Below are 12,845 nucleotides of genomic sequence, written 5' to 3'. Positions count from 1 at the left end.
TTGCAAATAGCAAGGAAGCTTTATTCAAAAGCGGTGGTGGTACAAATCATAAATACATTGCAAAGAGCAACGGCCACAGAACTCGAGGGCCCAGGGTTATTGCCTGGTGCTTCTTTAATGGGGTCTTAGGGGAAGGAGTTCATTGCTAAGTGGCATAATTTGAGTGGTTCTCTATTTTGATTGACAGGCTTGGATTCTGTAAGCTTTTCCTCACTGTGCATGACCCTTCCCATGATGCATCTGGTTTTTTAATCATATCCTCGTTCTTCATAGGCACAGGATGATAAATAGGGGATTCTCCTTCAAAGTTCACCCAAAGGGCACAGTCTTCCTTACTCTGCTTGCGCTCAAAACCCAGCTAGGCCCAATCAGCTCCCTGCTTTCTGTACGCGGATATGTTCTGAAATGTTTGAATGAAAACTGTCCGCAAAGGGGAGTTTTTGAGGGCTGCTGGGGGAGGAGAGACTTATTCCATTGTTCGAAGTGGGACACACATGCCACTCAGTAGAGTGCAGTGGGGGCCCTAGGTGCGCCTGCGCCGTAAGAAGGATGTGGGGACTTAGTCACGATCCTAGGGTGCCAAGTGCATCCACTGTTAGATAGAGGTGTGCGCGGCTTAAGCCAAGTGGAGTTCTAGATTGTTAAAACGTTGCCTCCTAACTGCCTCAGCTCACCTGAAATCCGTCTGCACCCTCGGCTGGGAACAAAAGCCCTGAGGGCTAACAGCAGGTGGCACTCTGGCCCTGTGTTTGTCTCCACAGTCTAAGAGACTGACAGCCTATGAAAGCTGAGCAGGGCAGAAAGGCATGTTTTGACCTAGTGAGAAAGAAAATGTGTAGGAGCGAGGGTAGAGCCTTCTCCACAGGATGTATGACTTCCTGAGACCCCAGGAACCTGTCTTAACAATGATTTTCTTTCTCTCCGTCTCTGGGTTGGACAGCAAATTTGTCTCTAAACTGCCACCTAGGGCACTCTACCCTCTGGGCACAGTGGCAGACCCAGCAGAGTTCCAGATCTCTAACAGAAGTTCCCAGCCGGTTCCTGGCCTTGTTGCTATTCCCTACCCCCCAAGGCAGGGGAATCCCTGCTGCTTCCCGCATCTCTAACTCAGCTGTAAGGCGGCTTCAGAGCTGCTGGCAGAATCAATGGCATCGACCACGGGAGGGGGGGTGGCAAGGGATTTTCCTGTGCTTAACTACTGATCACAGCTAAGTGGAAATCCTATAAACACGAGCGGAAATCAATGGAGGCTGCTTAGCGGCCAGGGGAGAGGGGCGGCCCACAGATTGCATCTGACAGATGAGGGAGGCAGTGAGGGAGGGCTCAAAAGAAGGGAGCTGAGGATGGGTGAAAGACCAGGTGGAACCGGAGACAAAAGTGGCCCTGTTGGAAGGGAAGGGCTTCGGAGAGTTCCCTTCCCTTATAGAGAGTGAACCCTGCTCCCAGAAACGGTCAGGATGTCGAGTCCCCCGTGGCTTCACTGCAACTGTTTGCCTCGAGCAGGCGCTGATAGTCCAGAGGCCTGAAGCGCTGGAGGTATACCATGAGCTTGACAGGTGCCGTCTCCTGTGCTGGCACTCCTGCAGGGAAGGGGACAGCGAGGGAAGAGACAGATGCAACCACTAAACACGCTTTCGCTTTGCTCCCTGCCCACCCAGCCAGGACTCCAAAATTTGCAACACAGTACTAAGAACCCAGATGCCACCCAAGCAGCCTCTCTATGTCACCGCAGCCTCTCTATGTCACCGCAGCCTCTTATGTCACCGCAGCCTCTCTATGTCACCGCAGCCTCTCTATGTCACCGCAGCCTCTCTATGTCACCCACTCCACAGGTGGACTGCAAAGGGGTGAGCCCGAAGATTTACGCAGTTATGTGGCTTCAAAGCCAAGTCTGAGCCTTGAGAAATGATGGGGAGGCACCCTGTGCCACCAAGACAGGGGAGCCAAGCCATTTCACATACCACTTCTCTCCCAATCAAGAGTCCCATTTAGGCAAGCCCAAGCTCGCTTGCTTGGTGATGAAGCGCATACAGGGAAGTACAGAAGAGAACCAAATGCTAGGGAAAATGGAGAACAGGAACTGCGCAGTGGCGTTCACAGCATCTCCTGTCTAACCACCGGCTGCCAGTGTTGAGAATGGGCATCGGCCTGCTGACCCACAGCGGGAAACTAATACCATGTGTGGTTTCTAAGAGGTTCAGCCTCCTAGAGTTGTCCGGACCTGTGGGGTGCACAAACCCCGAAATGCGGGGCCCAGCTGTCTGTGTCAGAGCTAAGCATGGAAACAGAAAAATCTGCCAAGTACCCCCCACCCAGCCCCACACAAATATAATGTTCTTGTCTTTATTCCAAGCCAAAAGCACAGTCCAGAGGGTGTGGCTACCTCCACGTGCAATCCCAGCACTGGGGTGGATCACAAGTTGTTTTTTTTGTTTGTTTGTTTTTTTTTTTTTTTTGGTTTTTCGAGACAGGGTTTCTCTGTGGCTTTGGAGCCTGTCCTGGAACTAGCTCTGTAGACCAGGCTGGTCTCGAACTCACAGAGATCCGCCTGCTTCTGCCTCCTGAGTGCTGGGATTAAAGGCGTGCGCCACCACCGCCCGGCTGGATCACAAGTTTAAGGCCTTACCTGGGCTACACTGAGGACTGAAGAAAAAGCCATGGGGATAATGAGGACGTAGGAAGTTCAAAGAGAAAACGGAAGTTTATGGGAAGGCCTGATCCACAGAACTAGAGGAATTAAATGAGGTGATAACAAGGATAAAGACTGGAGACAAGAATTAAATCCAAATTAGCTACTATAGAATAGAAAGCCATTTTACAGATGTGAAAACAAACTGGACCTTTGAGAAAGTCGCCACAAAAAATTTCCCTTATAAAAATGATACTCTATGGCTCGGCGGCAGGGGCGGGGGTGGGGGTGGGAGTGGTCTCCAGTGAGGTTAAATGAGAAGCAGGGGTGGCCTCAGAGAGCCCGTCTCCCTCACCAAGCAGGGTGCTGAAGCTGGAGATCTTCTCTAGGGCAGCTGGTACTTCTCCCTTCTCCCGTACCATGACCTCTACCTCACCCACAGCATAGCCGAAGTCTGTTGAGTCCAAGTCCACTCTGAGCTTCGGCTCCTCTTCACTGGCTCCAGACAAGGCCAGCATCCAGGAACTTCGCGTAGTCACGAAACTAGCTACTTCCTGCAGCTTCAGGGAACCCAAGACAGCAGCCACACCGGCAGTCCCAAGCTCCTCAGCCCCAAGCAGTTCAAACAGCTGGGCCACAATGGCCGATTCCGATGTGAGCTCGACATACTCGTTGTGGGATCCTGAGATACCTGCTACTCCAGGGCATTTGAGCTCCCATCCACTACCTTCTCGTTGTCGCAGCCAGTGATCAGACCGCATAAGGCTTAGCTCAGAAGTATCATAGTAGGTGTCTTGGAAGGTGACCCGGTGCTCCAGGGTGCCCCCCAACTCCTGCAGCCTTTCTTCCGTGTCAGGCCCTGGAGTAAACTTTCGCTCCACTTCAATCAAGCCCTGGGCCATGTTACCTGCAACACAGGTTGGCAAAGAATTCACTGCGTGCTCAACGGTACGATTAGTCAGCAGAGACCGCCCTCCACCCTTTAGTCCTGGATGAATTTAAGAGGCACGCACATACACTGTCTCAGAGCTCTGCCTCAGGGACACAGAGTTCTACTTCGAGATTTCAGCGTGCTGCAATGATAACAAGTCTCCAGTTAAATCCTAGTGCTGATAATGTCTTCAACCCAAAGGCTCGCTAGAAAGCAGGCCCTGATGCTGATGACCTTTCCACATCTCTCTACACCTTGCCACTCAGGCCAGTGGTTCAGTGCTCGGAGTGTCCTGTCATTCTTCGCACAGCACCGACCACCTGAACCTCAGAACACTCTTCAAGACCCCAGGGTCTCCCTCTCCTGGGACCCGGAAATGGGGGAAGGGAACCCACGCTACACCCGCGAGGAATGCCGGGAGCAGTCTCCGGCTCCGGACCTTGGCCCTGGCTCTTTACGCGCGGGTCCGGACCTAGCACCAGCGGCCATATTAGACCGGTGTAGCGGTACCGATGACAAGCTAAGCCCGAGAGGTCTGTTAGGTTACGTGCGACCCAACCCGGTAGGCAAGAAGAGCGAGACCATCCTCTCGCCCGCTGCTCATCCTGGATCCTTCCTGGAGCCGGGGCATGGGCCAAGATCTCGAGCCTCAGCGTGAGCCTGGCATCCTGGGCCTGATGCATGATGGGAGATGTAGTTCCAAGGGGCCACCTCACCTTTCATGCCCACCCGTCGCTATGGTGATAAGAAACATGCAATTAGCGTTAACCAGCGGGGCTCTACCTGAAGCTTAACAGGAGGAGATTGGGGGTTGGCTAACGCGAAGAGGAGAATGCAAAGAGCTTAGGCTCCAGACCCCAACCCCTCCCAAAGTAGACTGTGCGTGGGCCCCATGAGACACAGCCACTCAGGTATTGCAGTTTATGGCTGCCCACGAAGGGCTGGTCAGTGGTAAAGGTCTAGTGCGTGAGTGGAGTAATTCAGTTTAGCCACCTGGAATGTTTTTATGATTTGATTTTATTTTATTATTTTATTTGACACAAGGCTCTCATGTGGCCCAAACTAGCCTGGAACTCCTGATCCCCCTTAGAGCGAGCACTGGGTCATTGTGTGAGCCACCATGCCCTACCTCTATCCTGGAATTTTAGAAGGGATCTAATATAAAATGGTACGAATGATTAGGATAAAGGCGAGTGGGAAACTTTCTATCAGCGGAGGAAGTGATATTTTGAATATGAATTAGATATGTGATGGAGAAGCTGGAGCGATGGCTCAGCACTTAAGTACACTTGCTGTTCTTAATAGAGGGCTGGAATTACCGTCCCAGCACTTATATGGCGGATCACAGCCCCTGTAACACAGTTAGAGAGGGATCTGACGCCCTCTTCTGGACTCCTCCGGCACTACAGACAAAACGCTGAAATTTTTTAAAAAATATTTCTTATGGTTTATTTAACTTTATTTTATGTGCATTGGTGTGAAGGTGTCAGATCACCTGGAACTGGATCTTCAGACAGTTGTGAGCTGCCACGTGGGTGCTGGGAATTGAACCCGGGTCCTCTGGAAGAGCAGTCAGTGCTCTTAACTGCTGAGCCATCTCTCCAGCCCACACTGAAATTTTTTTTTTAATTAATTCTAGAAAAGGAGGAGAAGAAGGAGAAGAAGAAGAGAATGTAATGGGATTTTGATTGTTGGAGACCTGGGTATAACTAACTGCCTGAATAAAAGGACCAAACGCTAGCTACAACACCCAGTCAGTACCAAAGCAGACAATGGCTTGAAGTACAGTTGAGTGGCAGCCTGAAAAACAGCCATGAGTGAGTGCCAGGCTAAGCTGTCCGTTTGCAGCAGTCTTGAGCACACACATCTGTACAGGCACACATCTGTAATGCCAGCATCTGGGACGGCTGAGGCGAAAGGATCACAGCTTGAGGTGAGTCTGAGCTACAGACTGATTTCCAGGCCATGCTGGGCTAAGGGCAAGACCTTGTCTGGAAAAGACAAACACGAAAACAAAAATAAACACAGACATGGGAATTACTGTCTGTTTGCTCTCGGAACCTGAGACGGGTCCTTAACCTTACCCGGATCCTGTGGTGTATTTGTAGACCTTAACTTTGTCTCTGCCTCTGAGCGAAGACACTACTACCTTCTCGACTTGCTTCTGTGATAAGGGTCAAGTGCGACACCGGGGAGGAATTACGGGAAGGTCCCTGGTTTACAAGCATGGCATTTTGAACATGGGATGGCGTTACACAAACTGCTACTTCTGGTCTACTGGGTTAGATCTTATAGAATACAAAAGATATCAGTGCTTTCTGGGTCAACAAAACTGAAAAGTAAAGAACTGAGTGGGAAGGAAACACCCCCAGACCCCAACTCTTCTCATTAACTTGAAGCTCGTCTGTTGTTTACTGGACTCCTGCAAAACTCAAGGCTGACTCTGCTTCACTTGGTAGACCATTGCCCTTGGACAAGACACTCCACCTCCCCAAGTCTGCTTTTTCAGTGTTCTGCCTCACAATTAAAAGAGGATTGAAGATTCATTAACAAACTCAACTGTTGCATGGTAGAAACTCAAGATAATGGTTTCTTTCCCACCCTCAATTTCAGGAGTTTCTGCAATTGTTGTCCTATCAGCTAGTTTAGGCTCTGGAGTCAGAAGACGGACGTTTGCATAGTGGTACTATTGTTTTTTGGCCATGCATTCTGGAACTGGTAAGACTTGGTTTCCTCTACTATAAAATGAACTCCTGTATACTGTGTTTTAGAATCTTAGAAACTGATGAGCTGACAAGCTGAAGAGAAGGAACCAGAGCCTCCCCTCTCCCTACCCAATCGGGGGAGTGCAACTGAGTTGAGAAGACAGCCACCCTGGGAGATGTCAAAGTAATTGTTATGAAAGAGAAGGTTCTAGTAGTCAAAAGGGAAACGACACAGCTAGAAAGGGCTAGAAAGAGGTGAAACAATGATGGATCTCCGACGGTTCTGGGCAGCTTACAGAAAACAGCTTGCTCTAACAGTGATTTAAAACAACACACTTATGGCTTGTGTAAGCAGGATAAAAGAGGAGGGGACGAGTGTTTAAAGGAACGTGCCCTCTCTGCAGGAATAGGGTAGACCCAGCACCTGAGTCAAGGCGGAAGTAGGGTGGCAAGGTTGTCCGGCCCCGCCCCTAAGATCCTGGCCCCTGCTCAGGTCTTTGCCTCCTGGGACTGGGGCCGACTTGGCGCTAGCCGTCTATAGAGGGCGGAGGCCTGTAGACTACAGCTCCCGGCATGCACTGCGGCGGGCGGGTCGCTGCACCTGCTCAGTGGGGCTGCCCTGGGCGCCTGGGTATTGATTATTCCATTGTGTGGGACGCCTCGGCTCCAGCCAGTGAATGAGGCGGAGGAGTGAGGGCTAGAAGGAGGAGGGCGAGGAGGAGGAGGAGACAGGGAGCAAGCCAGTGCCCAGGGTGAATCAATGGAAACCCACTCACGAAGCCGGGAAAACACTTCAGCCGCAGCCAAATAGCATTGATTATTTTCTTTCACTTCCCTCACCGCCGTGAATTTATTTATTTTTCCATCTCCGTCCCCGACGCCCCGGAGCGAGCGCTGAAGGGAGGGAGGAGGAGGGGCAAAAAGGAATCAACACATCGGAGAAGTCCCTTCCAAGAGCCGCCCCCTCCCCTCCCCGCCTCGCGCTGCTTGGCGGCCGCGGTTCGACTCCCGTCCCTGCTTCCAGCTGAGGTGTAAGTGCATCGATTTCCGATGCTGCTGGGTTGGGTTTTTTTTTCCTTTTCCTTTTTTTTTTTCTTCCTCTGCCTCTCACTCTCCTTCCCTTCCATGCTCTTCCGAATCTAGAGATCGAGAAGAGAGGAGGCGCTGGGAGACTGCTACTGGAGGGGACGGAGAGGGACGGGAAGGGGCTGGGGGAGGGGACGCGGACGGACAGACAGCCGGGACGAAGAGGACAGGAGTGTGGGGAGAAAGGGCATGCGAGCCGGATTGGGGAAGAGAGATAGGGGTGGGGAAATAGAGAAGAGAAAGATATGGGCCAGCGGGACAGACAGAGGGTAGCGAGAGCCTAGACGTACCGCGCCGAGCTGTACCAGGAGCGGGGTTCCTGGAGGGTATGGGAGGTTGGGTGAGTGCAAGGGCTCTGAGCTATAGCCGGGAGGGGCCTGCGGCGCTGAGGAGCTCAGCTGGCTGCGGGATGGGGGAGAGAAACCCGGGCGGGAAGGCTGATGGATGGGCTAGCGCGCCGGGGTGCTGGGAGGAAGGGGGAGTGGATACCTTTAATGTTCATTTTTGCCTGAAGTAGGTGAGGGGAGCCCCATTCACAGTGAAGCGTGCCTGCCCTGTTTCTCCTGCTACCCCGACTCGCCATCCGCTCTCCTATACCCCTCATCATTTTTTGAGCTCTGGACCACGCTTCTCACTGTGCCTGCGTCCCCACTGATCTGTGGTTGTGCCATTTTTCACTTGGCTCCCCACCCCATCTAGATTCAGTTCCGTGTGTCCACTGTCTTGACTGTGACACTTCTCATCCGAGTGATCCTTACCACATACCCCTGTCCCTATGTGTCACGCCTAGACTGACTGGTCGGCCATCCACGGCTCTCCTTCAGGGTCTGTCTGCACAACGGTGGCCTTTCCAGCTACTTTGGAGTTTGCTTATCAGCCATGATTGTGGTAGTCTACGGTCGGGGTCCTGAAAAGTAGGGGATGGAGGGAATGTGTCTACCCCTGATGACTCCAGTGCCCTTTCAGCGTGGGCATGACAGCTTCCTGCTCGCCTTCAGCAGGAAAGCCTTGGAACTTCTGGCATTGTTGATCACCTCGTTTGCCATGTGCCTTTGGGTCTCCAGTGTGTCCTCTGCCTTTCCAGCACAAGCCTCCTCCTTGCTGACTTCATTTTCCTCCCTTCCCCCACTCTACCATTGTATATATATTTTTATCCCCCAGTTTGCCTCACCCTGTTGTCATATCCTTTTATCTGATGAACTAACTCCCTTGCATAGTCTCCATCTTTGTTCCCTGTTCTCCTTAGTCTGCCAAAGTTGGGTTTTGTTTGGTTGTTTGTTTGTTGTTTTTTATCCCTTATCCTGTCACCCAGCGTTTTAACCCTAGCAGCAGCAGATGCCACGAGCAAAGGGCTGATTGAGAGATGGGGGTTATGTTTTGTGAAGGAACATAAAAAGGCCAAGAAATCAATTTAATGGGCTTCCAGGGGCGTGTAACTCCTTCATCAATCAGTTCCATTATGTCAGCTAACTGTCAACTTTAATTTTGTAAGGGGATGTTCTCTAGCTCCACCCCACCTGACTGCCCCCGTCCTTCAGTTCCTTCTAGATATCAGTGGCCTTTTCCTCACTTTTTAGTTCATTTTCCTCATGGGAACCTGCTATTATTCTCTTTGGACTTAGCAACATTCTTTATGAGACAGGTTTGATTATTCTCAGAAAACCTACCTTATGCAAGGGCCGTGTTCATTCAGTCTAAAGGGTGGTAAACGTGGATAGGGGACTTAGAGAGTTTATCATGGGTTTAAACCCATCATTATTTTTCCAGACTCCAGCAGCTTAAAAGGATAAAAAGATGAGGTAGACATGGGCAGCTGATGGAAGCGGGAGAACACATGGGTTAAAGAAATGCATGGCCAGAGGAAATGGGGAAATCTATACGGGATGAGGAGGAAAAGGGAGGAACTGGGAAGCGATTAATGAAAAACTGAGATGATTAGATAAATAAATGAGTGGATAGCTGTACAGGAGGAAAGAGAAAGATGATAGAGTGTTCCCGAGGAGGGGTCAACAAAAGCAATATGAAACGAGTCTAGTGGTAGAGTGGGGGAAGGGAGGAATTGAGGAGTAAGACGAGGTGGAACAGAGTATGGTACAAAGAAGGTAAAGGGGTGGCGAAGGCAGGCATGCTGGAGCAGATCAGAGCCGCGCAGAGCCCTGGAAAGGGAGAAGAGGAAAGAGTGGGGCATCAAAGGAGACAAATGCCTTCAGTGCGCAAGACCAAGGCAAAGAGGGAGCCCTGCAGGGGGTGAGCAATTTGGAAAAAATGGCTCCGCAGCCTACCACTGGGCCCTGAAAGAGAGATGCTTGTGAGGAAAAAAATTACAGAGATGAAGAGAGACAGAGAATCTCGCCAGCATCCATTCCGTCAGCCCCATCAGTCACTCTGTATTTTATTGCCAAGCCAGGAGAACACAGCAAAGAGATGAAAGAGTAGAATTCCCATTTACTTCAAATGACAGGAACTTGAATCTTCCCACCCCCCTGAGAACCAAAGACTTCAAGCCTCTGATGTCATAAATTGCTGGGTTGCCTTGGCAACCTGACAGGGTCCCTCCTCCATGATGTCAGAGGCAGCTGGTGTTGCCGTATTGAGACCCATATAGGGACAACTTGCCCCTCTGCATCACATGTGGCACTGGGGTCTGGATAGAATCACATCTATAAGACTCCTGTCTGTAGCAGTGACTTTGCTTCTCTCAAGCTCGCTATTCTTAGCTCAGGACAGTTGTCACAAACTACTTTGTGAGTGTCTGAGGCTTGCTAGATCCTGACAGAAAGAAGCAAGAGGAAGTGACCTCAAGAGGCAGTGGGCATTGAGGTTGAAATGGTAGGATAGAGAGGCAGGCAAAAAAGGAAGAGAACTAAAAGTACAGCCACAGAAGAGGAAAGAAGGCTTTGTGAACCAGGAGAACTGCTGGAAGCATCACAGGGGACTGGTGTGGGGTTTAGGAGGGAAAGCCAAAGCTGGGAATCCAGAGGAGCAGAGCGGAGTGTAAACTGAGGCCTGCATAGAATGTGGAGGAGAGTGAGTTGGAGGGTTGACACAAGGTCTCACTCTGTAGCCCAGGCTGACCTGGAACTCGAGATTCTCTTGCTACAGTCTCCTAGGTTCTAACATTTTGGGTCTGAGCCACCATACCTACCTCCAGTTTCTTATTGCTTTGTCACATTTCGCAGTATCTGCCACACAGATATTCATAAGCACCTGTTGAACAAATGTTCAGAGTCTGAGAGTTGTCCTGACTCCCGTCCTGCCTCCTAGGTCTAAGTCAACATACATAGCCAAGTCGGGAAATCAGAAACGGGGAAAGGCCAGCAGCCCGAAGAGGGGCGGTGTTCAGGGCTGAAGGCAGCCAAACTAACTCTCAAGGCGGACCTGGGAAGTCTATAAAGATAACGGGAATGAGCCGTCCAGGGAGCCTAGGGAGGATACAGAGGACAAAGAGGCAGATTCCAGAAAAGGCCCGGGGTGTTTTTCAAAGAGCAGGCAAATATGAAGTAGCATCTTCACCCCATTCCCTGTCATGAGGCTAAAACTGAATCAGCCATACTCAGATACACGCACACACGATGACCACAAAAGTGCATAAATCAATACAGACCCACCTTAGACACCTGTCTTACCGGGGTTACAGGGATGTGAACACTGCCAAGTGGGTCAGAAGGTAAGAGCTAGGCATGAACTGCTGCCCTGGAGGAAAATACCTTAACATCTGACTGCTGATCGTTGGGAAAAATCATGAGATACAGAGCTCACTTTGAGTGTCAGAGTGAAGCTGCAGAAAGAAGCCTTCCAGGAGAAAGGGGCCGCAAACCAGGGCCTTAGGACCTGTCCTGTTCCTGCACGAAAGAGGCAGAAGACCCTGAATGAGATAAGGAAGCTGGCAGAAGAGACAAGGAAGAAAGAGTCTGGCTTATAATAAGCAAGCCCTGGCAGCAGAAGGGGTGGAGGTGGGGGGTGGCGGTGAAGGGGGAGGACAGTGGCAGCTATGTGTGCTGTCAGCAGCCGCCCCAGACTTGGGCAGCTCATATTTTGCAGCAGGTGACAAGCTGTCGACATGGCGGTCCTTTACCTCACTGTTAGAAACTCATTTCATTGATTTTTCCATCTTTCTTCTCAGACTCTCACACTAAGCTCCGGGCATCCCACCACCCGCTTTCCCAGGGCCCCTGTGCTCTCTGGGAAAGCCTCAGTGAACTCACTGTCTACCAATCCCTTTTCTGCCCACCCCGGGCTGGGAGGCAGGGGTGAAAGAGATCATGTCCAGATGGTGGATCTCCTCCTGTGTTACGCTTTACTGGTGGGATGGGGAAGTCTTCTTTCTTTTTTTAGCTTTTTCTTGAGACAAGGCTCTGCTATCTAGTTGTAACTAGGCTGGCTCTTGCTACAAAAACCAGGCTGGCCTTCACTGACAGGGATACTCCTACCGCAGCCTCCTGAGTCCTGGATTCTTTATCTTTTTTGGTGGGGGGGAGGGTTCATGTAGCCCTCAAACTCACTACATAGCAGTGGCTGACCTCGCATTCCTGCCCTTTACTGCCTCCCCCTCCCAAATCCCAGGGTTACAAGCAAGCAGCATTGGGCGCAGCTTCTTTCCTTCCGTGTCCTGTGAAGGCAGCTCAGCACCCCTCAGCATACTGGAGTTTCCTCCAGTGTTTGAGCAGGAATACAGGATTGGTTCAGAACTAAAGATCAGGCCTTAGAATTCGCAACAGAGCCGTCTACCGAAATGGTGTATGCATGGGGACATGCACTGTGAGGAGACCTTATTGCGCATAGAGGGTCTGTAGCATGCAAGCGCCAAGCTGGTGGGGCTGCATGGCTGTGGGCCGTACATTTGTAGTGTAAGTGTGGACATTTCCCCGGTGCAGCCTCCAGTCTCGGCGAATGCCGCTCTCCCTCTCCCTGTCTGGGCTCGAGGGAGAGGTCAAGCGTTGGTTGCCAGTCATCTGGCTTCTTAATGAAGGACGGCAGAGGACTGGACTGTCTCCTCAGAGGAGAAACATGGAGTCAGTTCCTTCCCATACTCAGAAGTGTCATTCCTTGTTGGCTATTCAAGCCAAAGGCCCTCTGCCCCTTCCCTCCAGTCCTCTCACCCAGTCTCCCCTCTTCTCCCCCAAGCCTCTTCCCTGCTTTATAGCTACCTCATCCCGTGTTTCCACCTCTGGCTTCTTCAGACTCTGCGGTTTCTACAAACCCAGAGATACATCCTGGTGCCTTAGGAACTGAAGTGTGCTGGAGAGTGGGAAAAAAAAAAAAGAGTAGATAAGAAAAAGCAAGGGTATTGGACAGTCAGTCACAGTGGCCGCCAGGACATGGGCCTGTGTCTCAGCACTTGTGAGTGGAAGCAAGGCTGAGTTCAAGGTCACCAGCTACAGCAGGGAGTTTGAGGCCAGCCTGAGACGCTTTAAAAAATGCTGGGCAGCCTGGGCCCTAAGAGTGGGATAGAGATGGAAGACGATGTGACTTTTAGATGAGAGGGGTCCCGCAA

At 51.1% G+C, this 12,845-nt stretch overlaps 2 protein-coding genes across 25 annotated transcripts in view; one reads left to right on the top strand and one right to left on the bottom strand.

The window, feature by feature from the left end:
* Window positions 1-12,845, bottom strand: part of Thtpa (thiamine triphosphatase) — a 47,194-nt gene continuing 34,349 nt past the window's right edge. For 3 of the 23 annotated variants that reach the window (XM_075949547.1, XM_075949546.1, XM_075949545.1), the window contains exons 2-3: window positions 3,061-3,536; window positions 1-1,580 (exon numbers count right to left, since the gene is read on the bottom strand). In XM_075949547.1, the coding sequence (XP_075805662.1) occupies window positions 1,209-1,580; window positions 3,061-3,531 (843 nt within the window). In that variant the 5' untranslated portion in view covers window positions 3,532-3,536 and the 3' untranslated portion in view covers window positions 1-1,208. Of the gene's footprint in view, window positions 1,715-1,808; window positions 3,537-3,642; window positions 4,254-4,276; window positions 4,306-12,845 lie in introns of those variants that run through there. The other 20 variants (XM_075949552.1, XM_075949542.1, XM_075949543.1 and 17 more) reach the window with 20 other exon arrangements.
* Window positions 6,911-12,845, top strand: part of Zfhx2 (zinc finger homeobox 2) — a 32,817-nt gene continuing 26,882 nt past the window's right edge. For both annotated transcript variants that reach the window (XM_075949531.1, XM_075949530.1), the window contains exon 1: window positions 6,911-7,296. The gene's annotated coding sequence lies outside the window, so the exon portion shown is untranslated. The remainder of the gene's footprint in view (window positions 7,297-12,845) is intronic.

Source organism: Microtus pennsylvanicus, chromosome 15 (genome assembly GCF_037038515.1).
Source record: "Microtus pennsylvanicus isolate mMicPen1 chromosome 15, mMicPen1.hap1, whole genome shotgun sequence".
Classification (NCBI taxonomy): Eukaryota; Metazoa; Chordata; class Mammalia; order Rodentia; family Cricetidae; genus Microtus; species Microtus pennsylvanicus.
This window is presented reverse-complemented; position numbering and strand designations above follow the sequence as displayed.